This window comes from Orussus abietinus, unplaced genomic scaffold (assembly GCF_000612105.2).
Source record: "Orussus abietinus isolate OABI.00-Male unplaced genomic scaffold, Oabi_2.0 scaffold290, whole genome shotgun sequence".
Lineage (NCBI taxonomy): Eukaryota > Metazoa > Arthropoda > Insecta > Hymenoptera > Orussidae > Orussus > Orussus abietinus.
Genome location: NW_019394506.1, coordinates 21,058 through 36,142, shown reverse-complemented (window position 1 = coordinate 36,142; position 15,085 = coordinate 21,058). Strand labels below are relative to the sequence as shown.

Here is a 15,085-nt window from a genome sequence, read left to right as displayed (position 1 = left end):
ATGTGCCGGCATTTAAATTTCAGATTTCCATTTCAATCTCGCGGTCGCAGATTTTCCCCGCACACGGGGAAGGAAATCGCGGAGATCGCGGAAACCCGCGGCTCTTCTCCGAGCCACGGGGAGCGAGGAAGACAGGGGGAGCTCTCTCTCCTTCTCTCCCTCCGCTATTTCCCGTTTTTACCTATTCCATTCCTTTTCCCTCTCCCCTTCCTCGCCTTCGGTTTCGCCTTCCTCACCCTTTCCGTTCGCGGCGAGAACTTAAAAGGTCGTGGCAGTAACCTCGGGCGCGGAAAGCAATTGGCGTTTCCCGCGATTTTCCTTGCGATCCCATCGGAACGGGGAACAACCCCGGGCAGAGGGGCGGAAAACTCGGGAATTACGTTGGCCTGCTCTGTTAAAAAAATTCATAACATTCATACACCTTTGGTACATAAGGTTGTAATAGAATTATAAACTGGACGTCTTTAAAGTGAATTAGTATACATTTGTTGCAAACTTCTAAATAANAGACCTTTCTCAAATTCCGTGGAAATGATTAATACACTTATATACTAATTTTATGACGAATTTTAGAAATTTCTTGCACAGATGTTGTAAAATTAGTATACAAAGTATATATAAATTCTATACTCGAAAGGTACTTAGTACATCGAGGCAAAGGGGCGGGAAAATTGGAAATTAGGTTGGCCTGTCCTGTTAAACAAAATTCATAAAATTCCTACATTCTTAGTTACGTAAGGTTGTAATACAATTATAAATTTGATGGCTTTAAAGTGAATTAATATACATTTGTTGCAAACTTCTAAATGAACTTACAATTTTCTAGCATTACGTTATAATTTTGTGAAATTGTGCGGGAAAATTATAAATTTTATATTCGACAGTTGCTTAGTACAGATTATTTATAATTTTCTAAGATGAGTTCTTAATTTTACGATACTATTTTATAATTATGCAAGTGTGTCTATAAAATTATTATTTATTTTTTTTCAATTTTAGTATATGCGAATGTCCTGAAATTATGATACATGTATCACAAAATTACTAATATCCTTCATAATTTTATTACATACGTGTGTACTAAATTTATAACACGCGTTATATATTTCATTTGAAACTATGTTATAAAATTAGTATACCATGTATGAATAAAACTTCCATCGAAAATGTTATAAAATTCACTCTATTTTTTGAACATATCATAAAATTACTAATATCCTTCATAATTTTATTTCATATGTATGAACTAAATTTATAAATAAGCGTTATATATTTCATTGGAAACTATGTTATAAAATTAGTATACCATGTATGAATAAAACTTCCATAGAAAATGTTATAAAATTCACTATTTTTTTTGAACATATCATAAAATTACTAATATCCTTCATAATTTTATTTCATATGTATGAACTAAATTAAATAAGCGTTATATATTTCATTTGAAACTATGTTATAAAATTAGTATACCATGTATGAATAAAACTTCCATAGAAAATGTTATAAAATTCACTATTTTTTTAACAGGGTATCCATGGGAGCCAAGGCTCTCCGAAATTCCATCCAATTTGCCGATCGGACATCTGCATAGGAATCTTCGGGGCAGCTCTTTCGTCCGATCGGGATTTCTAGTTGGCGAAAGCTCGCGCAAGAAATGATCCCGGAAGGGGTAAAAGTGCTTCCGGACGCGCAGAGAAGAGGGAAAAGGGAGAGAGAGAGAAAGAGTGGCAAGAAAGGGAACTCTTCTCGGGAAATAATCCCGAACTGATAAAGGTATCCGTTTGAAATGCGATATACAAGAAGACGAAGTTTCCTCGAGATAGAATATTTGTCAGATTTTTCTGTACATTTGTCTTCGGGACTTTAGTTTGTAAGGATACGAATTTCAGAGGACAGGTATTCTGAATTTCGGAATATGTGATCGAAATGAATGCTGAGAATTCCTGAGAAATCGAGTAGGAAGGCGTGTATGCACCTGTGCAACTGTCATAAGACGTGTATACAAAAAATCGGATGCTCTTTGTATACCGATTTTCAAGAGGTACACTTTAAAAAAAAATATTGTAGTTTTATAACATTTTTCTTGGATGATGTATATAAAGCTGGAATTGCCACTTTTGCACAACTCAATAAAATTTCAAGCTTTATATACATTGTTGGAGGTTTTATTCCGACATGGTATACTAATTTTCTAACATATTTTCAAATAAAATGTATAACATGTATTACAAATTTGGTACATATGCGTAATAAGTTTATAATATTCATATATTATAAATTTGTAATATTCATGTATTATAAATTTGTGTTTGTCAGGACTTGATATTAAACGATTTTTCTACAAACAAACAAATTTGACATATGTGCCGGGTACGATCGAAGACGATTTTACAGGCAGCCCTACCTTAAACGCTGAAAAAAATATTTTTGCAATTATTGAGCGTTTGAAATATCGAAACCCGTTGGCGGAAGAAATGATCCCGGAAGTGGCGAAAGAAGTTCCGGATGTCGAGGGAAAGAGGAGAGAAGGGCCCAGAGAGGGGCAAGAAAGGGTAACTCTCCCCGTAAAATGTGCCAAAAATTTTGGAAGTGGCTTAAATACTTTTTTTTGTTAACTAACTTCACATTACTGTACATTTAAACCTATGCAATACAATGTATGGGATGGATCCTTTTTTTCTAGTATTTTTACTCCGACCACTTTCGCAAGTACGGGCACAAATAACCCCCACAAAAAGATTCCCACTCCTCTGCTCCGAGAACTTCCGAAACGGGAGCAACGCTCATAGACGATGTTTCTGGAGCAGGAACCAAATTGAACGAAGAACACTCGGCAACTGCATTACGCGTTAAGTTCGTTCGTAAACGACTATCTGCCGTGTAAGTTTACCGAGTGAATTAGCGTCTCGGTAATTTCCTTCCCAATTCCGACTTCCTTGCACTTATCTCGAGAGATGTCGAAAAACTACTCAGAATACCGGAAGAAGGGTAGATTGGGTTATAAAGGGAAGGCAATGAATGATTTTTATAGGGCGAACAATGATCTTTAAGGGTAGGTGAATCCTGCCTCAAACTTGTCAATTCAATTAAAACACAATTTTTAAAGCGTATTCCACAGGATTGTCTGAAATCTCAGCACATGAATTGTGAGCATTAATTGTATGTCCGGGTACTTTCAAAATGTGGATCTTTATAAAACATCTCTTTCCGTTTATACTAAATCAGATCCAAAATGGCGCCGTATTCCTGTGACCATTGTACTCTCGTCTGAATATTCTAACGTGAAAAAAACAAAAAGATCGAAACTGAGCTTTTTGGAAAAGGTCCGTCCCTTTCGGAATTACCCTACGTTTATGCTACACTGTTAGAAATATTCATAAAATTCATGCACTATCAGTACATAGGGTTGTGGTACAATTACACATTTAATGCCCTAAAAGTGAATGACTATACATATACTTCGAATTTCGAAGTGAGCTTACAATTTGGTGACATCGTGTTAGACCTTTCTCAAATTCCGTGGAAATGATTAATACACTTATATACTAATTTTATGACGAATTTTAGAAATTTCTTGCACAGATGTTGTAAAATTAGTATACCAAGTATGAGTAAAACTTCCAAGAAAAATATTATAAAAATATAGTATCTTTTTTAACAGTGTATGAGCCGCTTGGAATGCTACAGATATCGATTTTTAATATTTACGAATTATGGGGGGTACCTTTATTTAATGATCGATATCGTCGATACTTCCCCGGAGTCGAGTTCGTTGTAACGTCCCTGTGAGACCGGACGAGTCGATTTGCATACAATCGTCAATTACATTTATTAAACCACGGCCTATACTCAAGTGACATTAATTTAACAGATATCGGCCGTGTAGGTGGGCGCTCATTAAAACGCGCGAGTTTTCCGCCGCGGATTTCCCTAAGTCGGGTTCTCTTCTCCATTAAGGCGATGTGAAAGTGGCGTGAAGAGGTCTCGATTATGAAACTTCTCTCCGAACTGAGTTCACCGGATCGTTTTAAACTTAAGAATGTTAATATGGAAGCTAAGAAGAAAGTCCTAACGCCCATAAAGTTTCGATTTTTTTAAAATTTGTTTATAGATGTTTCCAAAATTTTTTATAAAAAATGAAATTTTGTCTATTTCAGGACCTACTTTAGGGCTTCCACATTCCCGTGGTAAAATATGAAAGGAATCGGTACCCCCAATTCGTGTAATACTTTCCCCAACGATTTGACTTCTCGGATTAAGAAACTCGGACCTAGTCATTATCTGCGATGTTCAGCCTGGCGTATCAAATAGGACAATGAATGTCGTTTTTTGAACCTCTTGAATGAGTAAAGTTAACATTAACGAGACCATCGAGATTGGACGATTTTTCTGCATTTTTTAAGCTATGAACGAAACCGATATAATATATAGGCTGACTCTTTCCTATCACCTTAAATCGCGCGAATCTTCCGCTGGTGATTTCCCTCGGTCGGTTCCACCCTCCCTTAAGGCGGCGCCGGAACAATTGGTCTCTAAGTAAATCGTTCCTCGTCGGTTTCCCGATAGATGGCAGCCGGCGCGAAGAGCCCTCCCGGTGGGGAAGTTAGCGAGTGTATGTACTTAGCAGCGTTCCAAGGGGTTCGGCTATAATAAGACGACGAATAAAGTTGTAACCGGAAGCTGGGCCGAGAGATCTTCTCGAGCTCGGAGCCGCTGCCAGGCCGTGTCTAGAGACGGGGCGAGACACGGCACGAGCGGGAGAAAGGGGAGGAGGAAACTCTCCAGGAAAGTTCCGGATAGCACCGGAAGTGGTGGATCCTCGACGACTCGATACATTCTAAAGGAGGCAGGAAAGCCGGGGATCGCTATGAGACCTCGATGAGACCTCTATGGCACCTCGATAGCTCCTCGAAAGATATCCTCGGTCGACAGGCCTCGGCAAAGGGAACCCGAAATCGCACGCCGAAGATCGTTTAAAGGTGATACGAGAGTGGTATCTCCGGTGTCAAATTATTTGCAAAACTCTTCTCCAAACTGGGTGTCTGAATCGTCTGTAACGATATCACGTGAATATAATGTCCCATGAAAGTCATATCACCCATGAAATTTGATTATCTAAACTTTCTTGACATTCTAAAGGGGGGAGGAGAGTAGGGATCGCTATGAGACCTCGACGAGACCTCGATGGCTTTCTCGAAAGATATCTTTGGTCAACAGGCCAATTCATAAGTGCCCACGAGTCATGCGTCCATATTTTGGGGCAGTTCGGTCCAATACCCTTAAAAAAGTGTCATTCGAATCGACTGATTTGAGGGGGATTTCAGTTTACCTTTAATCGACGTATCGAGAAAAAGAGATCCGTAGCGTTTGATTCGGATAATTCATAAGTGTCCACCAATTATGTGTGAAAGTATTAGGCAGTTCGGCCCAATACCCTCAAATGACACTTTGTCTTATTCGAATCGACTGATTTGAGGGGGTTTCAGTTCACCTTAAAGCGACGTACCGAGAAAAAGAAATCCGTAGCGTACGATTTGGATACTTCATAAGTACCCACCAGTCATGTGTCAAAATTTTGGGGCAGTTCGGTCCAATACTCTCAAAAGACACTTTGTCTTATTCGAATCGACTGATTGGAGGGGGGTTCCAGTTCACCTTAACACGTTGACTGCCACGCGCATTTTATTTGACTGGTATGTCGCCCGAATATGGGTGACGTGGCAGTCATCGTGTTAAAGCGACGTATCGAGAAAAAGAGAGCCGTAGCGTTCGGTTCAGGCCATGAACATGTCAAAGACACTACCACGTCTTTCAACAAACGGAAACAAAAGAGACCGTTCTTATTCGTGCCTTATTCGAATCGACCGATTCGAGGGGGGTTCCACTCCACCTTAACACATTGACTGCCACGCGCATTTTATTTGACTGGTATGTCACCCGAATATGGATGACGTGGCAGACGCTACCACGTCTTTCGACAAACGGAAACAAAAGAGACCGTTCCCTTTTCCAACATCCCCGGAAGACGCGCGATTCTCTGAGTTACCAAAGGATCTCTCGAATTTATATATCCTCGTATTTGAAGATACAAGACGGCCTCTGAGTGGCCCCGGTTTTGAAAAATATAGAGAACACCGCAACATCAACGAGTTCACTTGGCAGAGACGTTCCTTTTGAACCCTCGACGGCGTACGCGGCATTCCATTTAATTCACCGCAAATCCGATAAGCGAAACACAGGAACCCGTAACTCGAGCAGACTCACGGTCCAGATCTTGAATAATTGGCCCGAAAGAAACTGGGCCGAAGAGAGAGAGGAAATTTCCGTTCTGGGAACAAAGGACGCAGACGCAACGCGGCTCGCCATCCGCAACGTTCCTCCCTCTGTATTATCCCCTTCTCGATATTAAATATGTCAAATGTTCCCCCTCGGGAGAGTCTCGACGGGGTACAGAGTCTCGAGTCCTACGGCTCGAATGGCTGCTCATTAGCTACCGTCCACAATGACAAACCCGCGACTCGTAAAACCTAGTATACCGTCGATCTCCCTAGTTCGTCTCCGTGGTTCGCGTTGCCGGGGGAAAGTGAACATAATGGGTTAAAGGGTGGGAGGGTGGCCGCCGTTCGAAAAGCTCGTCAGAAGGTGAGCTCCCCCGTAGCTGGTAATCGCATTTCCTTGGAGGGACGATCCCTTGAATATTCGCCCTCCTCTGGGATGAGCCCGACGTGGACGAGCAGCCGTCGGGGTCACCCGGGGAGGTGGGGTCTTAATTAAGGCGACGTTTTTCCGTTTCTCTTTATTTCCCGTCCCCTTGGAGTGTTCCTTCTTTTGAGGATTCCCGAGAAGGGAGGTTCGCCGATCGTTCTCGCGTACTCCTCAGTGATGTGACGAGACGAGTCAAACGTGTATTCCAGTCGACTCGAGTCACTTTTTTTGTAACTCGAGTTATTGGTACAAACGAACGCGAGTTACGAGGGGAGGAGTGAGACCGAGGTACTTGTCCCGGGATATCAATCGCGCCTTATTTGTTTATTCGAGTGATCATTAAAGGGATTGTCTTTCTATTCAACTCGCCATTGACTCGACTCGTCGCGCCGAATTTATGCGACATCCAGTCGTCGATTCGAGTCGTCAACCTTCGAGGAACTCGAGCCGAGGAAGTACTCGCTTTAACTCGAGTCGCTGGTAAATTGAGTCATTTGACTCACCAACTCGTCATGGACTCTCCTCGCCACGTCGAATGTACGCAGCATCGAGTTATCGACTCGAGTTCAAATTCGAATTGGCAATGTTTTGAAATTTGAGTAACTCGAGTCGACGAAGTGCTTGACTCGTTATATCTCTTCGACTGAGTCGTTTTACTCACCATGGATTCTACTCGTCTCGTCGAACGTACGCGGCACCGAGTTATCGATTCGAATCCAAACTCGAGTTGGCAATGCAAATTCGAGTAACTCGAGGTAGTAAAGTAAGTATTCGACTCGCTACGTCCCTAGTACTCACCCGCAAAGCTGCTCCAGTTCTTGCTTGGTAGTGATCGTACCAAAGTCGTTGGTGTTGGTGATCTTGCGGATGGGATTCGCGCACGCGCTGAGATCGTCGTGTCCGCAATCATCCCCTCTGCAGCTAGCCACTACTGAAACAAATGGAAAGGAAGAGTCAATCGCGCACATTTGGTGGGACATTTATTGGCACATTTTCGGGAAACCCACCTCGAAAAGGTCGACCCGAATAAAACACTTTTCTAGAAGGGCGTTCCACCGAATTCGCTGAAATTTCGGCGCGAGACTTGTAAGCACCTTAGAAGTGTTCCTGGCCACTTTAGAGATTTTAATTTTCAAAAAGCAATTTCTAGATTTAGCCTAGACCTGCGCCAAAACCGCGTGGTGCTCTCATATTTCGATCGTTATACGATTCTTGAAGACTTCGTTGCAAAAAACGTAACGCTATCAATCGAGTACTCAAACAAGGAATAAAAAAGTGTCTTATGATCCTTTGCGCTAAAACATTTAAACGGAGTAGAGAAATCCCTTCAAAAAGTTTGCCGAGGGCCTGCAATTAAATCTATCTATCTTTCTCTAGGAATGGCGGAAACAAGGCAAAGTTCGTGTCAGTCTCTTTGCCAGAATCTGGACAGCTAATCTTTCATTCCGGAGTGGTGATGATGGCTCAGGGAAACTTCGATCATAAAATCCCCATCCATAAAGTCTATACGAGTGACCGCGAGATCGTTCGATTTCGGGGCCATTATCCATTCGTACACTTTTATCTCTTTGGCCTATTCTCTACGTATCTTGGGGCGCACTCAGGATTTGGGTTGCACGAGGGCAATCGATGACTATCTCACGGAAGAATAAGTTTAAATCGCTTTCCATAATCTTTTCAGCTGAGTCACATACGTATACCGCGAGCACTTTTATCCATTCGGCAATTGATCCACTTCTAAGGAATCAGCAGAAAATCTTTTTAGAGCAGTGGTTCTTAAGGTGAAGTGAAACACGTCGAGGAACATGATCGACGTTAGTAAAGAAGATCTTTCTGAATACCTGTGTTGCCGACGTTCGTTTTCATATTGACAGTTGTGTGAAATTATATTGGGTATTGTACTAAATGGCGTACTCTATCTGTCGTTTTTGTTCGATAATTATAATGAAATCGATAAAAAAATCGGTAGGACTAAGCCGCAAAATTTATGTAAAATATGCCGTAACACGATTTTAGGTGAAGTGAAACACGTCGAGGAACTTGATAGACGTCGGTAAAAAAGCTTTTTCTAAATATTAAGTATTGTACTAAACATGTCACGAGGGAAATTCCAGGATATAAGAGAGATTTTTCGCGAGCTCTGCGAGCCTAAACGTTGTTAGAATGATGAATTCACGGGATTTAGACACTATTACATTGATCTTTTTATCATTATTTTGCCGAAATGACAAATAGAACGCATCAGTTCGTATAATTCTCAACGTAGACTGTGAAGGACCAACATAAATATAAATGTCGGTAACGGGACGCGCCAGCTTATGTTACTACTGGGTTGGCAACGAAATGCGGATTATGCTGATAGGTGCAATTAAAAAATCCGCCATCAGGTGCTAACCCAATACTTAAATATTCGGAATGGCATTACCATGAAAAAGGATATAAATGAATTTCATTTCATTGACCTCGATTAAATTTCTGAACGTCTTTCGTATCATCTTAAAAATCACCAATTTAGAGCCTAGGCCCTGAAAGTGGTGAAATCCGTCACGAGGGAAATCCCAAGGAATAAGAGGAATTTTTCGCGAGCTCTGCGAGCCTAAACGTCGTTAGAATAATGAATTCACGGGATTTAGACACTATTACATTGATCTTTTTATCATTATTTTGCCGAAATGACAAATAGAACGCATCAGTTCGTATAATTCTCAATGTAGACTGTGAAAGACCAACATAAATATAAATGTCGGTAACGGGACGCGCCAGCTTATGTTACTATTGGATTGGCAACTAAATGCGGATTTTGTCGATAGATGGAATTAAAAAATCCGCAATCAAATGCCAATCCAATACTTAAGTATTCGGAATGGCATTACCATCAAAAAGGATACGGATGAATTTCATTTCATTGACCTCGATTGAATTTCTCAGTGTCTTTCGTATCATCTTAAAAATCACCAATTTAGAGCCTAGGCCCTGAAAGTGGTGAAATCCGCCACGAGGGAAATCCCAAGGAATAATAGGGATTTTTCGCGAGCTCTGCGAGCCTAAACGTCGTTAGAATAATAAATTCACGGGATTCAGACTATTACATTGATCTTCTTATCATTATTTTGCCGAAATGACAAATAGAACGCATCAGTTCGTATAATTCTCAACGTAGGCTGTAAAAGTCTTAAACATAAATATAAATGTCGGTAACGTGACGCGCCAGCTTATGAAACTATTGCGTTGGCAAGTAAATGCGGATTTTGTGGATAGATGGAATTTAAAACTCCGCAATCAAGTGCTAACCCAATACTTAAATATTCGGAATGGTATTACCATAAAAAAGGATATAGATGAATTTCATTTCATTGACCTCGATTAAATTTCTCAGCGCCTATCGTATCATCTTAAAAATCACCAATTTAGAGCCTAGGCCCTGAAAGTGGTGAAACTCGTCACGAGGGAAATCCCAGGATATAAGAGAGATTTTTCGCGAGCTCTGCCTAAAACAGGAGGACGAAAGCCGAATTCGAGTTCTTGATTTGAACGAATGGTTCGGCGATGGCGCCGCGCGGCTCGCGCCCTGCGGATTGCGGATTGCGGATAACGGCCCCGCGGAGATATCCGCGAGCCGTGTACCCGCGATACCGCGACTCATCCGTCATCGTTAGGCTCGGTCCCGGTAAATGCACTTTCTATGTACCGAGTTTCATTCGGGACCTAAACGGGAAACGGACACCGAGTCCGAGTAGAATCGAGCCAAAGTCGCTCCGCACCTATTCCGGCCCGCGAATTAAACCTTCGTCATCCCGAATCAATCCGCCCTACCGTTTTTCGACGAGATATTCAATTCCGCGGTGACGGAGCTTCGCTCGCCCGGGAAATTGCCGAAATCAAAAAATCGAGATTAAGAGATCCGACCATTTTCTTTCAACATTTTCCGCTTGGAACGGTATTTTAACCCTTTTAGTGTCACCCGAAGTCGTTGGCACTCTTTGCAAGACGATATATCGTCGTTCGGCAGTAATTCAATTCCGCGGTGACGGAGCGGAGTTGAATTGAGATTTTCAACAAATATTTCAGGTATCTTCAAATGAAATCTACAAGAAATCTTAAAAAATCTGTCGCTTGAGATATTCAGCAAAGATTACAAAGAAATATTTAGAAATTATTTTATGCTACTAGGGACAGTACGTTAAATGAATTACCTACCAATATTCTTAAATTAAGTAATTACCGGCATAATGTACCAATTAATAATTAGATTCCCGCCGACCATAATCGCGATTACTAATTACGCCTTTGCCCATGTCGTCTATAGTCGGCGTCAGAAAAAGAATTCCCCCGTCTCTAACAATAAGAGATAAAGGACAACCAGGGTTATCGCGAGCGGTGAGTTTTCCTCTCGAGTGGGAGAGAAAAATGGATTTCCGTGAAGAGCCTACTCGATAATTTCCACGTGGAAATTATCGAGAAGGCTTCCCGTATCAGCCTCTTTCTCGAGTTCCACGCGTCGCTCTTGGCTTATCGGCGACAACTGGTATCGGTGGTGCCTATGGAGCTTACGGAAAAGGAAGACACGTGGATAAGGGTGGGAATGCAAGGGGAGGTTAGACAGTGAGGTACCTTTGCTCTCTAAACGCTGACGAAAGTTCTTACGGCACAAGTGTGCCAGATTACTGTAACATTTTGGTTCTTGGATCGTCCTCGATTGATCCTTTGGGTTTGTAGGCATGGAGATGGTGGTACCCATTATCGTTGTGTTTAGTCCCGGGTCTGCCTGTGTGAACTCATCAGCAAGGCTATCAGACAGACCCTGCCTTAGACACCGAAAAATCTCTCCTGAGAGGGATTCGAACCCGAGAGACTATGCGGTACGAGCGATGATCGTAACCATTGGGCTATCAAAGGCCCGTGTAGAAGGAAGAACTTCCCTAGTAGCACAAAATATTTGTCCTATATTTTCTATATATTTAACGAATATCGTACGTTTTGTAAATACGTCCTGAACGCCAGCAACCTCACGAAAGTCCAAGATGACCGATTTAGTGGAACGGTACGCGATTTTGAGGTTATCCGTATCGGACGATGATGAATACGAAAATGTAATGCTTCCTCCAGCCTTCCTTCTTGGGCTGTCTTCGTTTTTTTCAAATCCTCCAATTCGTTCTATTACCTTGTCATTCTAGAAGATGAAAATTCCTTTCCCGAATTTCAGGTATCGAGGATCAATAAGGGTCAGAATATTATTGCAGGAGAATGAAGAACAATTTAACTACAACGATGAAAAATTATAGTTTAGTTCAATCCAACCGCGGTTACGTAGTAATACATAATTATTGTAAATTGTTTCAAACATTACGTACAAAACTAAAACGCTAAATCGTTCTATACATAAAGAAGATGCATTAATAATTACTTCTGTTTATATTACGTTGAGACGTTAGCATACATTTTGTATTATCCTGTTTGTTGGTCTTTTCAATTTTGAAATTTGCCGCCAAATTCCCGGGCTACCTTTCTTGCCCTCGCTCGGGATCGAGGGTAGAAAGTGTAGAAAAAGTGTACCCTCGGGGTAGATTCCCTCGCAAAACGAACAGCGACGTCAAAGTGTACACTTTTCGTAAAAGTGTAGAAAGTGTAGGCAAAATGAACAAACCTCTTGTATAAGCTCCGCGGTGGCGCCGCTTTCCGGTAGCGCGGCCCAGGGGAAAGTGGACCCGCCAAAGGGTGGCCGCGATTGGTCCCTCGCATCCCCCCGGCCTCATGGGACCACAGGGTCGACGGGAATTGTGGGAAACGCGGCATTCCCGCGTAAACGCGCCCCTCGGGAGGCTCCGACGAGCGCCATTAAATTTAATTACTAACCCGCGTAAATTATCCGCCGATCCCCCTGGGAGATCGACTCGCGATTCGCGATTCTGGGTCGCGCGAGTCAATCGGCGTTGAGCTCTCGCGGACCTCGGATCGTTTTTCGCCCGGTGCGCATGCGCGAACTCACACCTGCGGTGGATCAACGTAATTGACGTTACGTCGGGACCAATTCCAGACAAAAGTAAAGGAAAAGGACTCCTACCCCGCTTTATTTTCTCCCCTCGTTTGGAATCGATGCAGACTCGATTAAGGATTTAAGGTGAAATGAAACCCCCCTCAAATCAATCGATTCGAATAAGACACTTTCTTTTAAGGGTACTGGGTAGAATCGTCCGAAACTTCGACTCGTGAGTACTTACGGAATTATCCTGATAATTTCGAGATTTGAATTTTTTGAAAGAAATTTTTTTAACTGCCCAGACCAGAATCAGAAAGCCGTCGAGCTCTCATATTTCGATCAATATACATTTATCGAAGGCTCTGATATGAGAATCGAAAGGGTCAGGACAATTGTACGACAATTTAGAACACTCTGGTAATCGATAAACTCACATTTGAACGGGATAAAGGCAAAAAAGGTTTTGTATGCGCTTCTATGCTAAAACGATGGGAATACGAGGTCTCGGAGTAAAAGTTTAGTTGACACGGAAATCACAGATGGCGCAGGGGGTCCCTCTGCAGTCAATCAAGGCCTCGAAAACCATGAATCCAGGGAATTTCTGGAGTTTTACTTCGATTTCTTTATAATTATTGTACGAAAACGACAGGTGGAGTATGCCATTTTGGGCAATACTCAATATAATTCGACCCAGCTGTCGATATAAAAACGAACGTCGGTACCGTCTTCAGAAAAAACTTTTTTTGCGACGTCGATCAAGTTCCTCGACGTGTTTCACTTAACCTTAAGGTGTTTGTATAGAATGCTCGTTTGGATCTTAAGTCTATAAAAACGGACATAAGCGAACATTTGGGGCTGAAATGAAACCGTTTTCCCTAACATCCCTCTTATCTTGAATTCTCGTCGTATACTCCAAATTCTGGCGTACGTTCAAGGGCTTATACGAGATAAAAGTTGCCGACTCGGAGGACGTTCCTTCCTCGTGACCGGCGACATTAAAATCTGAAAAGCCTTTTTCACTCCGGAAATTAATTAGCGGCTCGAAGATATCTTTTTCCTACCGCGGACTCGACATTCTGAGGGGGAAAAAAAAAAAACCAGTGCTCCTATTTGCGGTTATCTTTCAAGCTCGCAAAGGAAGCTTTTGCGAAAAGGCACCGAGCGGGCGAAGCGGACGACGCCCCTGTCAGATTCTTGCAGACGACGCTCTCCTCTTGCGACAGGCAGAGCAAAAGCTTATATCCAGTGGCCTAGAAATTAATTAGCAGCTCAAAGGTACCTACTTTCGATCGCTGGCTAAATTCCCGGAAAACTGGTACCTCGTTTTTACGGAAGCTTATTTTTCAAACCCCCAAAGGATCCTCCGCGAAAAAGGCAGTCATCTCTGTAAGCTTCCCGAATCGAAAATGTCTGCCTCTGAAAAACGTGATTCGGAGTATAATATGAGATTTTAAGACAGGAAGTATGTTAATGAAACTGGTCTCATTTGAACCTCAACACTTACTTTAGTTTTATTTTATTTTTCCCCATAGTTGAGGTCCAAACTGCACTAGAAACTCGGTTAAGGGGATGTGAAAGTGGCAACTTAGGAGTCAACTGTTCATCAAACTTTTCTCCGAATAGGGTGTATCAATTTGTTTCAAATTTTACTACATATAGAAGGAGACCCTAAGGTAGGTCCTGAAACTCGCGAAATTTCATTTTCTGTAAAAATTGTTAAAAATATATATAAACAAGTTATCGTAAAATTGAAGTTTCATGGGTTTCACGACATTCTTTATAGCCGCCATATTCACATTGGCAAGTTTGAGACGATTTGGTACATCCAGTTCAGAGAAAAATTTCATAAGCGATAGCTCTTTGACGACGGCACTTTCACATCACCTTAAACCTCGAAAACCTTAAGATGATATGAAAGGCGCTGAGAAATTTAATCGAGGTCGATAAAATGAAATTCATCTATACTCTTTTTGATGGTAATGCCATTCAGAATACTTAAGTGGTGACGTAAGCTGGCGCGTAACGTTACCGACATTTATATTTATGTTTAAGTCTTTTACAGCCTACGTTGAGAATTATACGAAATGAAGCTTTCCAAATGTCATTTTGGTAAAGTAATGGTAAAATAATTGGTAATTTAATTGGTAATTGGTAAAATAATAAGGGTAAAATAATAAAGAGATCGACGTAAAACTGTCGAAATCCCGTGAATTTATTATTCTAGGATTTGCAGATTCTAACGAGAGATATGAACCCTGAGGTTCTTGGCGAAGTATAAGGAATTAAAACAATTTAATACAGTCAAGTAATTATTCCCGGAATTAGTAAAATATTTCTTTGGCTTAATGAATATTATTTCTCAGGGCAGATCTGTCAAGGACGAAATGGAATTCTATTCCGACA

General features: G+C 41.6%; 1 protein-coding gene across 2 annotated transcripts in view; it reads right to left on the bottom strand.

Annotated features, from left to right (window-relative positions):
- LOC105699939 overlaps nt 1-15,085 on the bottom strand; it is a 53,281-nt gene that overhangs the window by 23,444 nt on the left and 14,752 nt on the right. Inside the window, exon 2 of one of the 2 annotated variants that reach the window (XM_012425392.2) lies at nt 7,504-7,636. In XM_012425392.2, coding sequence (XP_012280815.1) covers nt 7,504-7,636 — 133 coding nt within the window. The remainder of the gene's footprint in view (nt 1-7,503; nt 7,637-15,085) is intronic. The other variant, XM_023432569.1, reaches the window with a different exon arrangement.